The sequence below is a fragment of the Talpa europaea genome (assembly GCF_964194135.1).
Source record: "Talpa europaea genome assembly, chromosome: 6".
Classification (NCBI taxonomy): domain Eukaryota; kingdom Metazoa; phylum Chordata; class Mammalia; order Eulipotyphla; family Talpidae; genus Talpa; species Talpa europaea.
Genome location: NC_140072.1, coordinates 21244246 through 21268117, shown reverse-complemented (window position 1 = coordinate 21268117; position 23872 = coordinate 21244246). Strand labels below are relative to the sequence as shown.

At 36.1% G+C, this 23872-nt stretch overlaps 2 protein-coding genes across 2 annotated transcripts in view; one reads left to right on the top strand and one right to left on the bottom strand.

The window, feature by feature from the left end:
• HEATR5B (HEAT repeat containing 5B) overlaps nucleotides 1–23872 on the top strand; it is a gene marked incomplete at its 3' end in the record, with an annotated part of 70504 nt that overhangs the window by 31805 nt on the left and 14827 nt on the right. Inside the window, exons 21-29 of the mRNA XM_084235653.1 lie at nucleotides 2691–2835; nucleotides 6594–6833; nucleotides 7305–7556; nucleotides 10381–10562; nucleotides 13130–13198; nucleotides 17936–18115; nucleotides 19391–19628; nucleotides 21011–21259; nucleotides 23068–23195. Of these exons, the coding sequence (XP_084091779.1) occupies nucleotides 2691–2835; nucleotides 6594–6833; nucleotides 7305–7556; nucleotides 10381–10562; nucleotides 13130–13198; nucleotides 17936–18115; nucleotides 19391–19628; nucleotides 21011–21259; nucleotides 23068–23195 (1683 nt within the window). The remainder of the gene's footprint in view (nucleotides 1–2690; nucleotides 2836–6593; nucleotides 6834–7304; nucleotides 7557–10380; nucleotides 10563–13129; nucleotides 13199–17935; nucleotides 18116–19390; nucleotides 19629–21010; nucleotides 21260–23067; nucleotides 23196–23872) is intronic.
• Nucleotides 16334–16887, bottom strand: LOC311172059 (small nuclear ribonucleoprotein G-like; the record flags this gene model as incomplete). The annotated part of the gene is made up of 2 exons (XM_084235189.1): nucleotides 16334–16521; nucleotides 16829–16887. 2 exons carry the CDS (start codon nucleotides 16885–16887, stop codon nucleotides 16407–16409), a joined length of 174 nt encoding a protein of 57 aa, XP_084091315.1. The 3' UTR covers nucleotides 16334–16406.

Below are 23872 nucleotides of genomic sequence, written 5' to 3'. Positions count from 1 at the left end.
ACCAGTACAGTAAGATAGTTAAAAGTGCAGGGCAGAGAAGGAATAATTAATCATCCAAGTTTTCTAATAGGAAAGAGTTTCCAGGGCATAAGTAAGGGGATATCTCTTTCAGTACAACATGAAGAAAGAAGGAGGAGATAAGTGTAGATACAGGTAGTCTTAGGGATTTGGTGGCTGGAAGTTAAGGGAATTATCTAATTGCTTTTTTCTTAATCAAGTAAATGTAGGTGAGGGAGCAAAGAAGTGGTTCAGAAATTTGAGGAGACTGGGATGTGGGAGACTGAACTAACTAGAGATATATACATTTTTTTGGTAGCGCTGAGGGTACAGTAGAGTTCATTAACACTTTATAGCTATTATGTTATTTATGATGGTACCTCTTTACCTAGTTGTTGGCTTCTTTCTCTAGCACCTGTAAATAACTTAGGTGTAGGGGTTACACAGCAAAATGCTTTGATACACTTGTTGTTGGATTTTGGCCAAGAAGGTTTGTTTAAATGACAGCAGGATGAAGGAGATAAGGATATTAACAAGACAGTGCTGGAATGTTGGATTATTAAATCTCATTTGGATAATAGGAAAGATAGAGACAGGAGGAAGCTGACACACAGAGAAAAAGAAAGGCACTACAGAGGTAACTATGAGAAGATTGTTGAGAGAGAGAGGGTTACCCGGATAAGTCGACGGAACTGACAAAGCCAAGATATTAGATAATATATCTATTGTGGTATAATTAGCTTTATTCAACAAGATTTGCTCCTGTTTTATCAAGACTGGGGTTACTGAATCAGTTCCAGACCATCAAGGAGTTTGAGTGTACCACAAGACAGAGGCCAGATGTACATGAAATATTTACAAAGTACAGCCACAAAGCAAATCATCAACTAACAGTATACACTAGATTGTATTTTGCAATATGTAGTATTATCTATCAAAAGCCATGCTCTGGGCCTCCCCGGTGGCGCAGCGGTTGAGCGCTGGGTTGCGAAACTGCGCGCGGCCTCTGCGGCGCCGGTTCGATCCCCGGCTGCTCCCCGGCCACCAGAGGAGGGTCCCACATGGCGTGCAGACCTCTCCTGCCGCCCGCTGCTCCCCTCAGCAGTGTACTTCGGTCCTTCTGCCTGCTCTGCTCCCCGCTCTGGCTCTGGTGAATTCTCTCACCCTCCCGCGCTTCTGACTGTACCCAGTGCATGTATAAACAAAACAAACAAACAAACCAGCAAACAAATAAATAAAGCATGCCTCTATAAAAAAAAAAAAAAAAAAAAAAAAAGCCATGCTCTGATGCTCAAACTCTGAGGACATAGATTGCATCTCTTGAGCAAGCTGAACTTGTTACATGATGATGCAAGCTTAGATAGGCAACTGACAAATGTGATGAAGACACAAACACATACTCCTCTAGTTATATGTTCTTATCTCCATATTTTCCTCCTTAAATATGATTATACTATGGAGATTGATCTTATGAATTGGAATACATTTAAGAGGATCTGTTGCATGAATTTCTTTATCACAGTAGAGGTTATCAGTAAGCCACAGGAACATACTGAGTTTCCTATGTTAACACAAGATAGTGTCCATACTGATTTCCTTAGAACAGGATAATAGCTAATGTTTATTGAGCAATTACCATGTGTCAGACACTATTCTAAGCAAAATATTTTTTATTGACTTATTTCACTATATTCCTGTGAATTACTCTTTCCATTTTACCTGTGGGCAACCCAGGTACACAGAGGTTAAGTAACTTTTTTAAGATCACACAGGAGTTAAAGCCAGAGCTAGGAATTAAACCCATTCATTCTATCATTCAGGGCCTGAGCTGTTAATCACTATGCTCTGTTGCATCTTATATTTCATATATTAGAATATATACTATATCAATTCTTTCAGGAACTTTTGAGATTATAAAGGGATTCTATACCATAAGACCTCATTTTGCAATTCTTTCAGATGTTTATATTTTCTTGATTTTGGTTTTTTATTTTAATAAATACCTTTCTTTCTTTGGTTTCAATTCTTACTGTTTACTCTGCCCCCTAAATTTTCATTCACGACTTTTTTTTTTTTTTAAAGATTTATTTATTTATTTATACAAGCACTGGGTACAGTCAGAAGCATGGGAGGGTGAGAGAATTCACCAGAGCCAGAGTGGGGAGCAGAGCAGGCAGAAGGACCGAAGTACACTGCTGAGGGGAGCAGTGGGCAGCAGGAGAGGTCTGCACGCCATGCGGGACCCTCCTCCAGTGGCCAGGGAGCAGCCGGGGATCGAACCAGCGCCATAGAGGCCGCGGGCAGCTTCGCAACCCAGCGCTCAACCGCTGCGCCACCGGGGAGGCCCTCATTCACGATTTGTAATCTCAATGCACTTGAAAAATTTAGGTAACAAAGTCTAGTAGGATGGTATGTAAAATAAGATATGCAAAAGATCCTGGATTTTCATGTAAGTATATTATATGATCTTTAATGCCCAGATCTTGGGACAGTTGACTTGGCTACTAAAATAGTCTATGTATATATTTATTGGCATTATTCTTTTGCAAAAAAAAACATTATTTGTCTATATTTTGAGCAACTGAGATTTTAAATGATGGGCCTCTTCACAAGTAAAGTTTTAATATATATCCTTTAAGCAAGTGAGATTATAGCTTTTATAAAAATTTGTCTAAAATCGTTATGGCTTACAGGTTCATTTATGTAGTTCCCATCTATTACTTCGACGAGCAGCTGTAGCCTGTCTCAGGCAACTTGCACAGCGAGAAGCCGCTGAAGTATGTGAATATGCCATGAGCCTTGCGAAGAATTCAGGGGACAAAGAGACCAGTGGTGCTAGTAAGTTATGTTATCAGTCACTATTTCTTTAACATTTCAAATGAGTATTTCTTATTAAATAACATTTTTGCATTGAAACATGGTCTATTTTCTTATTCTTTTTAAAATAAAAACTAGTTGATTTTGATTTTTACTTTGTATTCATTAGTCTTTTTCCTGGTCTCTTATTTAGGTTTTCTAAATTCCTGCTATGAGTGAGACCATCTGGCATTTTTCTTTTTCTTTCTGACTTATTTCACTGAGCATGATTCCTTCTAGCTCACCAGAGACACACTTAAGGGGGGGCAGGGGCAGGAGGTGCCGGGAAAGGAAGGACTAGAGTCAAAATAAGGGGGGGGGGGTGCAATTGTATGGGGAATATAACCAAAATGAAAATGCATACATTGTGCAAAGATGAAAAAAGATGTAAGAATCATATAAAATAAAATATTTAAATAAAAAAATAAATAAAAAATAAAATAAAAACTAGTATCATTTCTAAAATACCAATGTAGTTTTCTTGATAATTTTGTATTTTAAAAAATTATAGCTTAAAAAAAATGAATACCACTTAGGATCTGAATATTTCTGCCATCCCTTGAGGTTGTTTTAACTATATAAGGGATAAATAATTCTGGGGATATTGCCTTGTATCACTAATAGACTTCTGAAAAGAGAAATGATCTATTTGGTGGGAACTTGAAATCTACCAGTCTTTTTTTCATAGAACTTTTCCTCTGAGAAGGTAAGTCCAAAGTAATCAGTGAAACTAGTTTTTAAGTGTAAATGTTTTAGTAGCAAAGGGTTTTAATTTATAGCTGGTCTCCAGGCATAGGTGGTTTGAGAACTTTTACAGAACTTAATTGAAGAAGATATTTATTTATAAGAGCTTTCTAGTGTATAGGAAGTTGCTTGGGTACTAATTAAGATACTAAAATTACTTCATTTTTAGATTATTAAGAACTCTGTTGACAAATATAATACTGTATTGTTGAATGTAAAATAAGTTTATTATAAAAGTCCAAAAGTAAAAATGATTGCTTTCTTGAGAGAAAACATAGCAGCAAAAGGTAACTAAAGAATTGTCCTGAATACATGTAAAATTTCAAAAAATGTACATGTTACTCATCATAGTCAAAGTTGAAAAACAAATTAAGATAGGAGAAAGTATTTACAAAATATGTTTATTGGATTTACTAAAATGTGTATATTTATATTTTAACTTTTACACATTTACAAATTAGTGTGTTTGGGGTCCTAAGACCACCCCTAGGTTTGATCATTCACTAGGACACAGCGTATAGTCATGCTTACATCTCTGATTTATTATAGCCAAAGGATGTAAATTAAAAAAATTAAAAATCAGCAAAGGGAAAAGGCATATGGGGTGAAGTCTAGAACAAACCAGGCATACAAGTGTATAAGAATCTATGGAATCTGCTTAATAACCCAGGAAGGAACTGTGACAACACATATGAAATGTTGTCTACCAGGGACACTTGTTAGAGACTCAGCAATGAGGGTTTTTTTTGAGGGCTGCTGGTTGAATAGGTATGGTTTGCCTAGAATTTACCAGAAGTTCACGCTGGGAGAAGAAAAACAGTTGTTCAGCATAAACTATATTGTTTCTGTAAGTGGTTTCAGCATAGTAAGCCAAAAGACTTTTCTCAGGAAATGGTGGGAAGCCTCATTCTTAAATGCTAGCCAGAGGCTAACCTAGTACCACTCCTTACTAAGAGATCTCATCCCCGCTGTGTTCCCTTTTCTCTGCATCTGTGGAACTCATTAGAGAGTGGGCTTCATAACATATGAAATACCTTTAACCTCCAGTGATTAAATAATTATAATGCAATTATAGGATAGCATTTTTTCTTCTGTAAGATACACCAAGATGAAAAACATTATAGCCAATGTGAGAAGAGGTATGATTGTAAGAGAAATTACTTGTACTTCGGGTATTGTGTAAAGTCGTTCAAATTTCCTGGAGGATTTTTGTCAGCATATCCCCAAAGCTTTCAATGTACTTATCCTTTGACCATTCTTGTAGGAATTCATCCTCAGTGACTAATGACTTAATAGTCTGTTAAATCAGTGGTTTACTATGTAGCCATGAAAATTCATGTTGCGGACATGTGATTCCTGCTATCAGGAAATAATTACTCTATATTGCCTAATGAAAATTAGACCTCTGCTTATCTTTCCCTAGTATTATCATCCTTGGAACTTTTTCTTTAGACTTTTCTCACTGTGTTTGAATTCCCCTCACTGTGGCTATTTTCTGCAAACCTACCCTTTTTCTGTCTTTGAAGGATTACTTTTCAGCATGCATCCCTCTCTCTCAGTCCCTGCAATGTTTAGAGCACCTTAGATTTTGGTCAACTTAATAGTATTTATTCTTAAGGCTGAAGTTGTACTATTACTGCTGATTAAAAGAATTAAAAAGATTTTCAGATAATGCAAGAAATTTATTTCTCTGTATTCCACATATAAGTTACACCATCTGGTATTCATATTTCTCCTTCTGTTTTATTTTGCTTAGCATTATCACTTCTAGTTCCAACCATTTTGCTGCAAATGACAAATTTATATATATTTTTTTACAGTTGAGTAGTATTCCACTGTGTATTTATGATACATATTCCTAATCCACTTATCTATCTTTGGGCACTTGGATTGTTTCTGTAGCTTGGCTATTATAAATAGTGCTGCAATGAACGAAGACCTGCATACTCCCTTCTAATTAGTATTTTTGCATTCTCTCTCTCACACTGTGTGTGTGTGTGTGTGTGTGTGTGTGTGTGTGTGTATTTAGGAGTGTAATGTTGGATCACATGGTAGATCTATATTTAATATTTTGAGAAGCCTTCACACTGTTATGTCAATACAAAAAAATTTAACTACTATTTCATAGCAATATTAGTTTTTGATTGTATGTTTCTTAGATGGGATTTTCCTAATTTTTAAATGACCTCTAGGTCATTTAAACTAATCCATTAGGGTTTGTGTTCTGGCTTTACAGATCTATAAAAATATGAACTTTAAGACTGAGTAAATTTCAATTTGTGTTTCCAACAAATAGAGCAGTATTTTTTTCAGTCCACTGAATTAAATCTGTTTAGATATGTATCTCTTTCACACACTTCTTTCTTATTAGAATCAAATATACATTTATTGAGAATACCTTGGAGATTTGTTTAAAATACCTCCAAATAATGTCTTAAAAGTCAGGGTTTTACTTTTTTTGCCAGATTAAGGTGCCATCCTTAAGAAAGGTAAACTGGAGACCATAGTTAAATTGAAAGCAAACATTGTTTAAAAGTGAACAATGATGTAAAAAATATATAAATATAAAGAAAATAAAAAAAAAATTAGGGCCTCTCTGGTGGTGCAGCAGTTGAGCGCTGGGCTGCGAAGCCGCCCGCAGCCTCTGCAGCGCCGGTTCGATCCCCTGCTGCAGGCAGGGTCCCACACGGCGCATAGACCTCTCCTGCCGCACCTGCTGCTCCTCTCTGCAGTGTGCTTCATCGGTCTGCCTGTTGTGCTTCCCACTCTGGTTCTGGTGAATTCTCTCACCCTCCTGCGCTTCTGACTGTACCCAGTGCTTGTATAAATAAATAAATCTTTTCTAAAAAAATTAAAAAAGAAAAAAATAAATTGAATGTCTAGCTAGCTTGCCTTATTGATACTGTGAATTTATAATAAGCTTTGGTCTTTAACATAGTTGTTACGTATGATTTACAACAAAATTCTATACTTTATTTGCAATAATTGCTTTTCAGATGTCAATCCTTTTGCACCTGGAGTGAGTTCTCGAAGTGATATCCATTGCCGACACCAAGGTGTTAATATAACAGAAACTGGTCTAGAGGGACTTCTTTTTGGAATGCTAGACCGGGAGACAGATAGAAAATTATGTTCTGATATTCATGATACTTTGGGACATATGCTTTCATCACTGGCTGTAGAAAAACTTTCCCATTGGCTAATGCTTTGTAAAGATGTCCTGGCAGCTTCTAGTGGTATGTATTTTAATATATAAAACATGTTCTTAAAATAATGAAAATTGTTTTACTTTGGATGTATACATACATACATACATACATATGTAGATGTATATAAATTTGAGCTTACATTTAAAAATATTTTTTAAATTATAAATACTTGTAAAAATGTTGAAGTTTAAATTATGTTATAAACTAATGACCTTTGTTTATTTTTTGGAAAGTGACTCTGAAAGCTAAATTTTCATATATAAAAGTTCCAAGTTACTTCGGTAGTTCAACATAGTATATAAAACTAGTGAAATATGTGAAATTTTTTAATGTTATTCTTGGTTTTTGATTGTTTAAAAAAATGTTTGCAGATTCTATTGTCAAAGAAGTGAGGATTTAGTCTTTTCTTATTAGAAATATTCTAACATTAATGCTATTTCTAAAACATCATTTTTCCTGTATGTGAGAGATTATAATAAGCTTTTATTTTTGTTATAGATATGAGTACTGCAACTCCCTTAAGTGGTGGAAAAGATGAAGAATCTGAAAAGAAAGATGAGATGGATGATGATACCATGTTTACTACACTAGGCGAAGATGATAAATCAAAACCCTTTGTGGCACCTCGCTGGGCCACTCGGGTATTTGCTGCTGATTGCTTGTGTCGAATCATCAATTTGTGTGAGAATGCAGACCAGGCTCACTTTGATCTTGCCATGGCACGTTCTGCTAAACTACGAAACCCTACAAGTAAATTTAATATCAGTACTGGTTTTCCCTGAAGTATTTCTTTAGGTTTAAAATATTTTTTGTTTTGTAATGTGCTTTCAACTGCCTTTTACTTACTGTGTGCTTCTGTCCCTTTTACCTTTTTTTTTTTTTTGTCCTTTATACATATTGTTTATTTTCTCATTCACGTTTGGAAGATAAATTGAAGAAACGTGTGTGTGTGTGTGTGCGTGTGTGTGTGTACATGTATCAGAATCATTTGCCCTGAGGATAATGATGGAAGTAACTTGTGTTTCCTTAGTACATTGCCTTAGTTTTAACACTGCAGTGTAAAAGAGATGGCAAAATTTTAATGTGCAGAAACGAAGTAAATTCTGCATGAAGTGTTCTGCATGAAGAATATCAGAATTCATGACTGCCATAATAGATTGCAAACATGCCATTAGGAATTTTTGGAAAAGTGGAAATTATTTATTATTGAAATGCCTCATTATTTTTGTTATTGTTGTTATTTTTTTATCTTTTGTAAGCTTATATATCACATATCCCCTGGATCAAATATTAGTAGGGAATTTAGAAAGGTATTATCAGGTTCAATATCTTCATTTTACAATTGAAGAGACTGAGAAGCTGAGAGAGATGATAGTGTAACAGACTCCCAATTTAGACTTTGTTGTCTCTATCTCCCTGTCAACTTTAAATATCTAAAGACAAATTTTATGTACTAATAATGAAGTGTATACATTTAAAATTGCCATTTGGTTTACTCTTTTGTATATAAGAAACAGCAGAGCTCACCGTTGGGTTAAAAAATAAACAAAAAGTAAAACAGTGGTTTTACACATTTATGTGTGAATAAAACACATTTATGAAGTGTGACTCTGAACATAGTATCCCAGCTAAGCCCATATGTCATGAACATAGTGTCTTCTTTTGTCATGAGTCATCAAATATTTACTGAATTCTCTTTTTTGCTATGCATTGGGGATACAATGAAAAACATGGTCCTTGTCTTAGAAGAGCTTCTAATTCAGAAGGCAGAGAGAGACAGACTTACCACTCAAATAATCATATATCCCAATAATAGTGTGATAGAGTGCTTTGGGAGCATAAAAAATAGTATTCATTTCCTGAAAAGCCAGGGAAGATAAGATCTTACAGAAGAGGTAATTTTGAAACTAGATTTTAAAGATAAGAAATAGTTTCTAGGTAGTAGAGACTGGTTGAATGAGTTTTTCATTGTGGCTATAAGAAATGATCATAAACTTAGTAGTTTAAAACAACACAAATTTATTGACTTACAGCTCTGTAGGTTAGAAAGTCCAACATGAGTCTCATCAAGCTAAACTCAAGGTGTTGGCAGTGCTGCCTTGTTTTCTGGAGGCTCTGGGTGAGTCCATTTTCTTCCCCAGCTTCTAGTGGTTGCCTGCATTGCTTGGCTTGTGGCCTTTTCTTCAAAGTCAGCACCGTTGAATCCATCTGTGAATCTTTGTCTTTAGTCATACCATTTTTTTTTTTTTTTGTGACTAAATCCAGGAAAGTTTCTGTTCTTTGACGGAGTCATATAATTAGATTGGAAAATTTAGTATCTCCACATTTTGGGCATCCATAACCTTTTGCCATGTAAGTTAACATAATCACAGATTCTGGTGGTTATAGCAGATATGCATATTTGGGCACCATTATTCTGCCTGCCACACTGGTTTGTAGAGGGAGTTAGAAAATTTGTACAGGTATGAAAGGGTGTGAGCATAGTATATTTAAGTAATATGTATATGTATTATGTATTCTTTATACAAATATTCTTTGTGTTTCTTAATTGTTTGTGTCATTATTGTATCTTGTCCTTTCTCAGAGATGCTGGACATTGTAAATTTTATATTAGTGCTCAATTTTTTTTTTGAAATAGTGTTGACTTTGTCCTGGGTTTCAGTTAAAGTGCTTGGTATCTCTTGAATTCTTTCCAGACTTACTTTTTAAGCAGACTGTGCTCTAAGGACAAAGGAGAAAGACCTCTCTTTTATATAGCTTTTAAAGGTCTTTTCCAGAGCAAGTCTACGATAGCACATAGACCAAATCCAGTGTAGGATGTTTTCATAAGTAAAGTTTTACTAGAGCGCAGCATACACTTTTGTATACATATTGTCTATGACTACCTTCAGACTACAACAGCAGAGTTAAGTGGTTGCACTAGAAATTATGTGGCCAGCAAAGCCAAATGTATCTACTATTTTTTGCAAAAAAAATTTTCCAATCCCTATTCTACAGGAATTACATACTCACTTGGTTAATGTTTTAGTAATGTGTTATTTTGCTTCAAATTTCTTTGTATATTTTACGGTGTCTTCTCTGTTGTGTGAAGGATTACCAATGTTCTTGAAAGATTATGATGTGGAAACGTTTCTGAAAGAGTGTCTCTGTTATTTTTACACACAGTAAATATGTGAATTCAAACTGGGATTTTTTTTAAAGATGTATTTATTTATGCATACAAGAACTGGGGTAAAGACCAGAGGTGTGGCGGGGGCGGGGGTGGGGTGGTGAGAGGAGTCCCCAGGGACAGAATGGGGAATAGAACAGGCGGACTGACTGACTGAAATACACCTACCGAGGGGAGGAGCGGGCAAGTCAAGAGAGGTCTGCTGTGCCATGGATAGCTCCCTGGCTGGGGATTGAGCTCATGCTGCAGTGGCTGTAGATTGCTTCATAGGTTGTGTCTTAATGCCTTGCACCAGCAGGGAGGCCCCCAAAGTGGGATTTTTTAAAATGTGTTTCATGTCATGTTTTTGTTATTGCTTTTACCTTTAGAACAGTTTTCTCTTTTGCCTCTATTTTTTATTTTTAGATGACCTCTTGGTACTTCATCTCTCTGACCTGATTCGAATGGCATTCATGGCTGCAACTGATCATAGTAACCAGCTGCGGATGGCTGGGCTCCAAGCACTTGAAGACATTATCAAGAAGTTTGCGTCTGTGCCTGAGCCAGAATTCCCAGGTCATGTGATTCTGGAGCAGTATCAAGCTAATGTGAGATATTTATATAAAACCTTAAAATTGATCTTTGAATGATTATTTAAAAAGTAAAGATTTCCTGGAGAAATGTATTTGGAAATATTACCTATTTATTAACACAAACTGCATATCTTTACTCCCATTGCTTGTTACATGGTTTGAATCACCCCACAGCTGAAGGAACAATAGTATAAAACGTCACTATTTTTAAGTCATGATAGCATATTAGTGATAAAGCTAGAATAGCGTTTCCAGTCTAGTTTTCCAGTCTTGTGTTTAGATATTTAGTCAAGCCACTTTAAAGATAAAAAGGACAGAGAATATTGTAGATTTACTGCCTTTATATTTATTTTTATTTATTAATTTTTTTAAAGATTTATTTATTTGTGCATACAAGAGCTGGGGTACAGGCCAGAGATGTGGGGGGGCAGCGGGTGGTGTGTGAGAGGATTCACCAGAGACAGAGTGGGGAACAGAATAGGCAGATTGACCGAAGCACACTGCTGAGGGGAGCAGCAGGTGAGTCAGGAGAGGTCTGCTGTGACATGTGGGTTGCTCCCTGGGTGGCGGGGGATTGAACTCGTGCTACAGAGGCTGCGGATTGCTTCGTAGTGCGGTGCTTAACCCCTTGCACCACCAGGGAGGCCCACTGCCTTTAATTTAAATGTCAAGAACTGACAAGCAATTTTAAAAATTAAAAAGCAATTGTACCTTGTGGACTGAAGGATAAATTAATAACATAATATTATTGAAAGAAAGATACTTTAAAAGACTTTATTTCATTCTAAATGGACTCACTTGTTTCTCCTGAGATTTACATGCTTTACTCATATTCTTCAAATGAGGCACAATAGATGTAATCGTAATAATGGTGATTTATGTAAGGGAAAGAATAAACTTTTTTTCTAACCATGATTATATCAAAATACTGACTCCAGAGATACCCCTATGTTAATCCTAAATAAAATGAAAAGTTATGGGGTCTCCCTGGTGGGGCAAGGGGTTAAGACACAACCTATGAAGCTATCTGCAGCTTCTGTAGCACGAGTTCCATCTCTGGCCAGCCAGGGAGCAACCCACATGGCGCAGCAGACCTCTCCTGACTCGCCCGCTGCTCCCCTCAGCAGTGTGCTTCAGTAGATCTGCCTGTTCTGTTCCCCACTCTGTCTCTGGTGAATCCTCTCACCGCCCCCAACACTTCTGGCCTGTACCCTAGCTCTTACATGCATAAATAAGTAAATATTAAAAAAAAAAGTTATGAATAATATGTAATCCATTGTTTTTCCATGTTAAGTACACGTGAAGAACTTACAGTTTCTAACCCACTGGCTATAGAAAACGTATGTATCATTCTTTAGTCCCAAATGCCCAACCTGCCAATGAAGGTCTTTTTTTTCTTTTCTTTTTTTTTTTTACTTTTTATATAGAAATAATTTCAACCTTACAAAAAACTTGCAAGATGAGTACAAGAAGCTTTTGTATTTGCTTGTATTGTCCAATTGTTAACTTTGTGTCATTTCCCTTGATGTTGAATCTCTCTTTCTGCTAACACACAAGTACACACACATACTTTTATTCTCAACCATCTAAAATTAAAGTATTTAAATCATGTGCCTTTAGTCTGTATTTCCAAAGGACAATCAGTAACATTGTGTTAGTTAACTGCATAACTGTTATTTACTGAAAAACAATATTAATGGACTACTTTTATGTGATCAATTATATTCCAGTTTTATCAGTTGGCCCAATCTCTTTTATAGTATTTTTCCTTATACAGGACCTAATGCCAAGTCTGTGATGAATTGACTTTTGTGATACCAATACTGCAGTTTGTTGCTGTGTGTCCTTAGTCACAGAGAGGGACTTTTGCTTCATTTCCAAATAGCTGCTGATATGCATTAGCAAGTGGAGCTCTAGTGTTAGGGAAGAAAGCTCAAAATAGGGTTGATACATCTAATTCCTATCCAACTTACTTGTATAAGTCTAATATCTCTAAGAATTAATGGCTATTATTTTATTAAAACTAAAGCTCATATCCCTTAGTTTATTACTATAGCAACAGCATATAAATTGATATTTCTTGGCAACCCTCCTAAAGTATCTCTTCTTAAAATAAATGAAGTGTCTCTGTTGAGGTGAAATAATCTCTAAGGACTTTTAGTGACTGTGTGAATTTTTAGTACTAAGTATTTAAAAGAATTGATCCAGGTGAATGAGATTCACTCTTTAGGTAAATACTAATAAAAATATGTTCAGGAAAATTTAGACAGAAAAAAACTTTTTTTGTTATCTGAGAGCATGCAACTATCAGAAAATGTACTTACTAAACAAAAACAAAGGAAAAAGAAACAAATTTAATTGTATCTATTTGGTATTGCATTCATATAGATTTGCTAATGATAACTTCCTGGACAGTAAAAGAAAAATGTTTGAGTTTATTGTAGCTGAAAAGAGATAAGGCAGCTGTAATAAAATGGAACAGAACAAAGATGTCTTTTATGTATTTTCATCTCCAAGGACACAAGAGGCCTTGAGCTTACTACTTATCTTTAAAAGTAAAATGCTTGTATTTGTTTTTGTAGGTGGGAGCTGCTCTAAGACCAGCCTTTTCACAAGACACTCCATCAGACATAATAGCAAAAGCATGTCAGGTATGAAAAAATGGGGTTTTCTATAGTTATCATCTATACATTCATAGATATCTTAGAATTTCACTTCTAAGAAGAAAAATTAAATTTCTTTTTTTCTTGGAAATAAACAGCAGTGACATTTTCATTTTTTATTCTGTATGAAATGAAGTAGTAAATCACACTCAACCCTTTTTTTGGTCGTAGCTGAGGACATGACTTTGGGGCATATAGCTCTTATCTCCAGAAGTGAACAGAGATGAAAATTATAATTGAAACTAAAATAAAAGATTGCAAAATTTAGAGTAATTAAAGAATGTATAGTAATGATAATTAGGTAATAAAAGATTTTTTTTGCTACAAGTTATAATATTTCTACAAGTTTCTGGGCATTAAATTATCCTAAAATGAATTTCAAAATAGACATTTCATTGCAAAGCTAATCCGAGAGGAAATTCTCATATCTGAAGAGAGTCACTAAAGCACATGTGTTCTTACACCTTTAATAAGTTCCTCTTTTTCCTGTTTCATCCTGAAAAAAGGATTCATGCATTAAACTCTATTCAGAAAATCACATTCTTTATCTGCTTTCTTTTTTTTTTTAAATATTTATTTATCCATACAAGCATTGGGTACAGTCAGAAGTGCGGGAGGGTGAGAGAATTCGCCAGGGCCAGAGCGGGATACAGAACACGCAGACTGACGAAATACACTGCTGAGGGGAGCAGTGGGCATGGCCGGAGAGGTCTGCCTCACCATGTGGGACCCTCGCCAGCTGCTGGGGATCCAACCAGTGTTGCAGAGGCTGCGGGCAGCTTCGCAGCTCAGTGCTTAACCGCTGCACCACCAAGGGAGGCCCCTTTATCGATTTCTTAAGAATAGAAGAGAAACAACTTTTTCTGAACTACAGACTGAACTACAGACTGGGGGTTTGTCATTTTTACTTGGAATATAATCAAGCTACCTACCTGTCACCTCTTTGCAGAGAATGTTCTGACAATTTTGACGTCTGACGTTGCTCTCTCTGTGTCTGAATAGGAGTGTCTCTTTTTTTCACTGTTAAAATTAATTTCTCTGAAGCAGATTTCAGAGAAATGAACTCCCACCAGTAGCAGACAGAAGAGGGAGCCATGTTTAAGGAAGAGGTCTGTGGATCATGGTACTTTAGAGTTAACATGAGACATTTGTGCTGGGATGCCAACTTATAGACATTAGAAATATACTCCTGTATAAATGAGTGTTTTGTGTTGATGTTTTAGAGCATAGAATTTAAGCTGATAAACCTTCTGCAGAACTCCTGATTATTAGAATTTCATCTTGTGAAAGAGAAGTGTGAAAATTTCTTATTATTGGATTTGCCTTCAACTTCTTATTTCTGTTTGACCCTATCTACTTTTTTTTGAAAGAAACATCTGCCTTTCTAGTGGCAGACAAATTCTTGACCTGTTGTCCTTCTGTTTCCTAGGAGGAAAAGTGGTTTTGAAAAAGGCAGAACAGTGGATTGCAAGTTCCTTTCCTTAAGGGAAAGTAGGAAGTTAGCTTTGGACAGATCATGAAACATGGCTTCCCAGCTTGTTTACTAGAATAAACATCCTACTAAGCCTGAAAATAAGGGTAATTCTTAGACTTTATAAGAAGACCCTCAAATGTAACACACTTGAGGATGGTGGTTAATCAAAAATTACTTAAAGTAAGCTCACAATCACAAACATACATATATTCTAAATATTTTATTTCAACTTAAAATTTACAAATGTGTATTCATTCACCACTCTTTTCACGTAAGGCCCTCATCTGTCTCTGAATATTATTTTGCTGACTCAGTGCTGTTTTATCTTTCTACATATACCAAACTCATAATGCAATTTCTAGTCATGTTCCTTAAAGTAGAGACAGTATTTAGGTTTTTACAAAGCAAGCTTTGTTTCAAATCCTCAGTTTTTATAATTTTCCCAAATTTTTAGCCATATTTCTGGTAAATTTCACAGACATATTTGTCAAATCTCTGTAACACATTTAGTTTCCCTAGGAATAACACGTCTTTGTTTTCACTGTCATGTCTCTTTTACTTTAATAATTGTTTTGACTGGCATCTTGCCATCCATATGATAACAAGTTTTTAAATCTATTATTAATTTGTATCAAACTTACTTTTTAATTCTTTGAGAATAAGATTATAGGAGAATAAAGTAGTACACATAAGTATTCTCAACTATTTAAAAGTTTTAAAATTAGGAACACAATCCATTAACTATGATTCAGTATCCAAAAGCTCTGAATAGTGGTGGTGGTAGAGTGGTGAGCATTGCTGCCTGCAAATGCTCTGAATAACTTTTTCATATCCAAATGCTTTGTAAAAGCTTTTTCATCACTTATTTGGTAGCAGACCTGAGCTGATGATACTCATTGTCCCTGATATGAAGCTGATTGAGACTACAGTATTGATTAATCTAACATTACTTTAGTTATCACCTTTGTGTGGATACCCAGGTCTACATGGTTATCTTTGACCCTGCTTCTGAAATCCAGACCTGTTTCCAACTGCCTGCTGACTATCTTTCTATGAGTCTCTTACTGGTACTTTGAACGCAGCATGTCAAAATGTTCCTAATCAAAATCATATTCTCTAAGTTTTTACCTCCAATAAACTTTCCTATTTTTTTATGTTACCCCTCTTAAGCAGTAGTGACACATTCTTTCCATTACCCTAGTTAGAAGCTCTGGCAATTAAATTTAGGCAGTCTTTGATTCCTCATGTTTTTTCATGTTCCTGCCCTCCCACCAAAATGTTTAATAGTTCCAAATTCTGTGATTTGTACCTTCAAGTCACTCTCAGATGCCTTTCCTTTTTCATTCTATTCCCAGTTTGATCCATGTCATCTCTGATGTATATTAGTCACTTAGCTGAACATATTGCTTACTGTCTCAACACATCCTTTCCTACACATAAGTACTGGAGCAATTTTCTTAAAGCACAATCTAATAATATCCTCCTGCCCAGGAACCTTAGAAACTCATGATTATCTATGGAACAAAGTCTTTTTTTTTTTTTGACTATTACAAAGGTTTATTTAACAAAAAAGTTCAGTAAGAAAATGTACACAACCCAGTTTTTATTATCATAGTAAAAAGATGCTGTGGAAGGGGACATGGGGAAGCAACTGATTTCTCTGGCAAACACAGCCACTGCTTATACTCATTCCAAGACTTCTAACATAATGATAGTATTTCCTCATATTACCACCATTCCACTATTGTTCTGTTGCCCACTAGTTGCCATCTCCACACACTCATCTATCACAAGATTCCTAAATGGATCAAATCCCTGGAGTATTCCTTGGCCATGTCTGCCACCATTTAATTTCTTTTGTCTTTTTTTTTTAAAGATTTATTTATTTATTTGTTGTTTATGTATTTATTTATTATTTATACAAGCACTGGGTACAGTCAGAAGCACGGGAGGGCGAGAGAATTCACCAGAGCCAGAGCGGGAAGCAGAGCAGGCAGAAGGACCGAAGCACACTGCTGAGGGGAGCAGTGGGCGGCAAGAGAGGTCTGCGTGCCATGTGGGACCCTCCTCCCATGGCCGGGAGCAGCTGGGGATCGAATCGGCGCTGCAGAGGCTGCGGGCAGCTTCGCAACCCAGCGCTCAACCGCTGTGCCCCCAGGGAGGCCCAGCCACCATTTAATTTCAATGATAACTTTTTGTCCATAAATTTTTTCAACTCAGGAGGGTGAGCTTTGCTCCTGGTGTCTACTCCCCAGGCTCAAAGATGCCTCCACACGAAATCTGTGGCTTCTGTCCCACTCCCACGGTAGGCCCGCCATCTTATGGAACAAAGTCTTAATTCAAGGCAGATGGAATTTAATTTGTACTTTCCAATTACATGATCCCAATTAACTTTCCTAATCTCATCTCTTCCCTTATGTAACTCCCCTATACCTAGACATACACACCTTCCTGTGTGAGCACGTCCATTTCTCCCACTAGGATTGATCTCTTCTTTGTTTTCAAGCATAGTATTGCAGTTATAAGACATTCTCATCTGTTGACTCTATTTTTTTACTTGAGGACAGCATCTAATAGAGGCTATGTTTTCCCTTTCCTTTTTTCTTTTCAAATCTTTTCTACAGAACCCAGAATAACCCTTTGCCTATAATAAGCTGAGATGTTGTCGAAAACTTTTCGTGACAGAACTGATTTAGGTAGAAGACTTATTCTGTTAAAATTTTTATCAAGGGCCTCCTGGTGGCACAGGGGTTAAGCACTGCACTGTGTAGCAATCCACAGCCACTGCAGCGTGAGTTTGATCCCCGGCTGGCCAGGGAGCAACCCACATGGTGCATCAGACCTCTCCTGACTCACCCGTTGCTCCCCTCAGCAGTGTATTTCAGTTGGTCAGCCTGTTCTGTTCCCGCTCTGTCTCTGGTGAATTCTCTCACCTCCATGCATCTCTGGCCTGTACCCCAGCTCTTGTATGCATAAATAAATAAATCTTTAAAAAAATAAATAAAATTTTTATCAAATTAGATAATGGAGACATGTAAGTAAATATTGTTTCATTTTCCGTATAGGAGTACAATAAATTCTATACTTGTTGATTTGTTATAAAAAATATATATTAAAGCATAGCATTGGCAGTTTTTTGTTTTGTTAATTAGTTTTGATTTGTGTTTCTTTCCCACAGGGGAAAAAATTGTATTTACTCTTATATATTGTGTTTTTTTTTATACAAAATTTGTTAAATTTTCTTTGGCTAGGTCTGTAGTACATGGATTGGAAGTGGAGTTGTCAGTGATCTCAATGATCTCCGGCGAGTGCACAATCTGCTTGTTTCTTCTTTGGACAAAGTGCAGGCTGGAAAAGGATCTTCCAGCCAGTTATACCGAGAGAGCGCCACCACCATGGAAAAGTTAGCTGTTCTTAAAGCATGGGCAGAGGTAACCATGGCCTCTTGCTTTTGAGCTTTTTCTCCATGAAAAAATATTTCCCTAATCCTCTTACCTTCTATTCCAAAATTTTTGCTGTTTTGAAACAGATTTTTCTTATGGGGATACTTTTTAAAAATTGGTTACTTGTTCTTACTGAAATACATATAAATTTATGTCTCGAAAGAAGTCTTATTAAATCCTTGAAATTATATTTTTAATCAGTTTTTTTTTTTTTACTTTTGTATTGAGGAATGGCTCTCCTTATAGAAAAATTAGGCAGGAGAAAACTACAAATATAAATGATAGCAACTATTTTATGCCAAGAACCCTTTATTTAATTAAATTTTAGGAAACCTACACTATTCATTGATACCAAAGCTATAAGGTTTTTGTTTGTTTTGTTTTTTAATAGCTGATCTTACCTTTTTTGTTTTTAAAAAATAATTATATTCTTTTACATCTACTTTTTAAAATTCTTTCTGCCAATTTCTTCAGATTCTTATCATTTGCCCTCAGGTATTTCAAGATACTCTCTATTGCTATCTCTGTTGATCCGGCTTCTCACTTTACCTGACCACACATTGGGCAGTGCCCTCTGGAAGCCTGCAGAATTCAGACGATATAGCTTAGATGAGAAAGCTGGGCTTTTTGTTTGTTTATATTCATGGGAGAAAAAGCAGAAATATGTAGAGCTCAATAAGATGTCATGGGAATTAGTGTTTTTGGTTTTTTAGACTATAGATATGTCTATGTGATATGTCTTTCGCATAGAATATTGCTAAATTTTATCTTGCTACCATTTTTGTCTTGGGGAAATAAAATAGTGGTTTTTGTTTTATTGATAAAATGACTATTCTCATTGATAAAAGTTTTACTTTTTCTCAAGGTAATGTAAATCTCTAATTTTTTGATTGAAAGTAGTATAAAAAAATACTATGATTGTTTCTATTCTCTTACTTTTCAAGTCTAAAAGTTAAGGCAGTAAACAGGAAGTTATACCTTATGATGAAAGGAAGAGCAAAAAAAGGGAGGAAGGAACAAGAAAGTCAAGAAATATACTAGAGGAATAGTCCAAACTCAGATCAATAAAAAAGATTGCCTCCAAACTAGGTGGGATTATTCTTTCCAAGGAGAAATTCATTATACTGTATACTCTTTAGTATCTATACTCAATTACTTTTGATGATTCAACTCTGTAATCCTAACAACTTTGAATATGTTATTTTTTTATAAGACCCATTATTACTTTTCTCATTATTACTTCTCTCTTGGGTATATTACTAGGTATATGTGGTTGCAATGAATATTAAAAAGGAAGCAGAATCAAAACCAAAAGGAGCAATTAAAAATACTGATGATGACGACGATGATTATGGCGCCATAGATGAACTGCCGCCTGATAGTTTAATAACACTTGTACAACCTGAATTGCCAACACTCAGCCGCCTGTGGTTGGCAGCCTTAAAAGACTATGCACTTTTGACTTTACCAGCTGAATTTGCTAGTCAGCTCCCCCCAGATGGTAAGTACTACATTTCGGGTTTTGCTCTTGTGGAGTTCAGACTAATCAAAAAGGGGATGGGTGGAAGTTAGCAATAACAGAGTAGTAACTTCTAAAATGTCTGTGGACTTCAACTTGGCATTCACTCCCTTAGAGCATATTCTCCATATTGCATTTGTAGATTAAGATACAACATAAAACTTATTTATAACCTTGAGCAAATCTTTTCACACTGTTACTGTAATAACTGTATGAGCTAGGGTATTCTAAATAATTGCATAACAAGTCCTGCTTAACCACAATGAAATATATTGCTGTGCTACTCAGTGTATATATGCACATGGACAGATGAGGAAGTCCTCAATTTGATAGTGAAAACTGGGGTGGGGGTGTGGGAGGCTAGCAGGAGAAAAATGAAAATGAAAAGATAGGTTATAATAGAGAATTGATAAGGGTTTTAGGAGTCACACGCAACAATGAAGAGGACTCCGATGACAACAATGGGGAAGTAAAAGTAGAGGAGACATCCAGTGGCATCAGCAGTTGCACAGGAGAGGCTGGAAACCCTAGTATCAGGGAGGAAGAACCAGGTACCCCAGTTTATCAACAGCAGGAAAGGCTTTCATTTTGGTGACTTTATGACTAGGAGAATTTTCTTGGCCAGTTTGCTCTTTTGTATGTGCTATGGTCTGAAAATTTTAGTCCTCCTCAGAGTTCATACATTGCAATCCCAATACCCAATATGGTATAGGTGGTGGGGGCCTTTGGAATGTGTGTGGTTATGAGGGTGAAGCTACCATGCATGGGATTAGTGCCCTTATAAAGGAGACACACACACACACACACACACACACACCCTGAGTTCCCTACACTTCTATCATGTGATGGCACAGTAAGAAGGTGCTGGCTATGAGATCTGGAAGAAGGCCTTCACCTACACTGGCTCCTTGATCTCAGAGTTCTTTTTTTTTTTTTTAAGATTTATTTATTTATGCATACAAGAACTGGGGTACAGGCCAGAGGTGCGGGGGGTGAGAGGATTCACCAGAGACACAGTGGGGAACAGAACAGGCAGATTGACTGAAATACACTGCTGAGGGGAGCACCGGGGGAGTCAGGAGAGGTCTGCTGTACCATTGGATTGCTCCCTGGCCAGGCCAGGGATCAAACTTGTGCCGCAGTGGCTGCAGATAGCTTCATAGGTTGCATTTTAACACCTTGCGCCACCAGGGAGACCTGACCTCAGACTTATTAAGAAAAATAAGACACCTGGTATGCGGTATGTTTTGTTCATCCAGTGGACTAAGATAGTATGTAATAAGAATTTTTAAGTTAGATGTTCATAAGTCAGTGAACGTTCTCAGTGAATGTAATGTTTTTTGATTGATCTGGCTGTTTTATAGGTGGAGCATTTTATACTCCTGAGACTATTGATACAGCAAGACTTCACTATAGAAACTCCTGGGCTCCAATTCTCCATGCAGTGGCACTTTGGTTAAATAGCACAGGATTTACGTGTTCGGAGTCAGCAGAAGCAGCAGCAATATCTGGCTTGCAAAAACGTTCTGTCACTTTAAACCAAACATCAGGAACAACACCTAGTGCTAAATCTTTGCCAGAAATTAACAAAGACAGAATGCATCTAATTTTAGGTAAGTGTGCCATATTAATGTATTTTAAGGTGTTTCACTTTTGAAAAAATTCCTAACTGTAGAGGAGAAAAAACTTCTTTCTACCCTCTTGGGTTCTGTGGCTGGCTCAAGCATGAAACCAACATAAGACAGATTAACAGGAGGAAAGCATACAAATGTATTAAATATTTTTTATATGTACACGGGAGTTTTTATAAGGGAAGTCAATATCCAGAGAAGCTCTTAGGCCCAAAAGCTTACATGTCATTTTATACAAAGAGTGATAAATTATGGGGAAGTAATGAGACAGAGGGGGTTGAGATGGAACAGTAAATTGTGGGACAATGACTAAGAAATATATGTGAGAAACTAATGGAACGTCAGGGTTATTTTAGTAGGTTTGTTTGTACAGAGCCATTTAATACCAACTCCCAGTCTCTAGTGACAAGGTAGTTCATCTCTTCCTGGTACAGGGAGAGTAGGGTACCTTTCTCATGGGAAATATTTTGACCTATTTTACGGTAGAAAGCGGGTCAGAGAGCCTTTCCTGCATCTGCTGTTTCTCAAGTATCTCCAGCTCAAAATAAGAGTTGGGGGTAAAAAAGCCATATTTTGATGTGGCATGTTCTGATCTTCTTCATATCTCATTTTAATGCTATAGAGAAGTTTTCTATAGCACAATTAAGAAAAGGACTAGTAAAAGGATCTTTTAGACATTTTCAAATTGTCAGCTGAATTTTTAATTTAAACATTTAATATTAAAAATGACTAAAAATTTTAACTACTGTGTTCACTCACAGAGCAATGTTGAATAGTTCTCAAGGAAAAAATAGCTAAACTTACTTTTTTCCAACAGCAGATCTTTTTACTTGGCACTTAATGAATTTGTGCCATAAGAAAATAATAAAATGCAAAGCTAAAGCACATTTGAATAAATTTTAATTTGTAATTGCTTTATAGGTGTTCTTTTGACATTTAAGAATTTTTACATTCTAATGAAGCTTTTAGCAATCTTATGCTTTCTGGAGGAGAAAAAGAACACAATTAATAAGGTGAAATTATAGAATTTGTTAGTCGATCTCATAAGTGAAAATATGAAAGACTTCTCAGCCATGACCTCACCCTTCGGTAGATTAAGAGCAGTTTTTATCTGTACCATCCACTTCACCTCTGTAGCTTGCAATTTTAAAAACTTTCTATATGAAAAGTTGTTTGGCAACCATTTAATGAGAAGTAATTTTGTAACTTTTGTAAATTTATTCTTAATGCATTATTTTTAAATGTCCTAGAAATAAAAAATTGAATATCTTCTTAATCAACCTGATGATTGAAACTCTCACAAACACCTCCAATGTGGTTGTTGAACTACTTGCAAGGCTACAATCTATAATAAATTTGGCTGCTTATTTTTGAAACAATAGCCAGCTCACGTTTAAGGTATTAAAAATATATGGTAGGGCCTGCCTGGTGGTGCAGTGGGTTGAGCACTGCGCTGTGAAGCTGTCCGCAGCCTTCGCAGTGCAGGCCTGCCAGGGAGAAACCCACATGGCACAGCAGACCTTTCCTGCTTCTCCTGCTGCTCTCCTCGGCAGTGTCTTCAGTCCATCTGCCTGTTCTGTTCCCCGCTCTGTCTCTGGTGAATCCTCTCATCCTCCCACACCTTTTGACTATACCCCAGTTCTTGTATAAATAAATAAATCTTTAAAAATATACATATATTTGTTAAAGTAATCTGTTAAAACTATAGATTGAAATGTAGGAAAACACTTGGTAACAAAGCAGCAAAGTCTTATATTTGCCAACTCATGTTTTTATTTTGTACATTGCAGGTGTGAGTATACAGTTCCTTTGTTCCCCTCGACCTGAGGAGCCTATTGAACACGTTACAGCATGTCTACAGGCATTACATACCTTATTAGATTCTCCTTATGCCCGTATCCATATTGCAGAAGATCAGGTACAGTCTTTCTAACACCCTGTACTGAATGTTGGATGGTCAGATGTAGCTAGACTAGAGTTGGTCATGGTGTCTTCTTTTACTTGCTCATTGTCAGTCAAATTAAACCAAAAATTTAAGGGATGACTTTGACTTCAGTCCCAGTTAATTATTCTGCTAATAAAGGGCAGAATTGTTTTTTATCAGGCTGTTATGTAAATTATACCTCTTTTAAATGTTTGATGAAGTTTTATCTCCCATTTAATGAAATTTTTTTGCACTGATTCAAGTACTTATCTGAACAATTTAATAATTACTTTTTCTAAATTCTGTGTGGAATATTTAGATTTTTATTCGTTACAGAATCAAGCTACTTCTAGATTTGCTATTCATTTTTAATTAGGAATTATTTAAGTTTTGTAATAGAAACTATCTCTTTTGACACCATCACTGCTACGTGGTATCATTGAGGGTAATTTTCCATAAAACACAAACTAATAGACAGCAAAGTTGCTATCATTTTATTATATCAAAATTAGTTTTGCTCGTGATGCTGAGCAAAACAAAAGTCTATGCTATGTGATTACAAGATTCACTCACTAATGAATCTTCTTATAACTCAGCCTTGTACCAAAGCTGTTTCTCGGCTAAATTACAGATTAGTGCAAGAAACATCAGGGTTTTCAAGTAGTCATAGC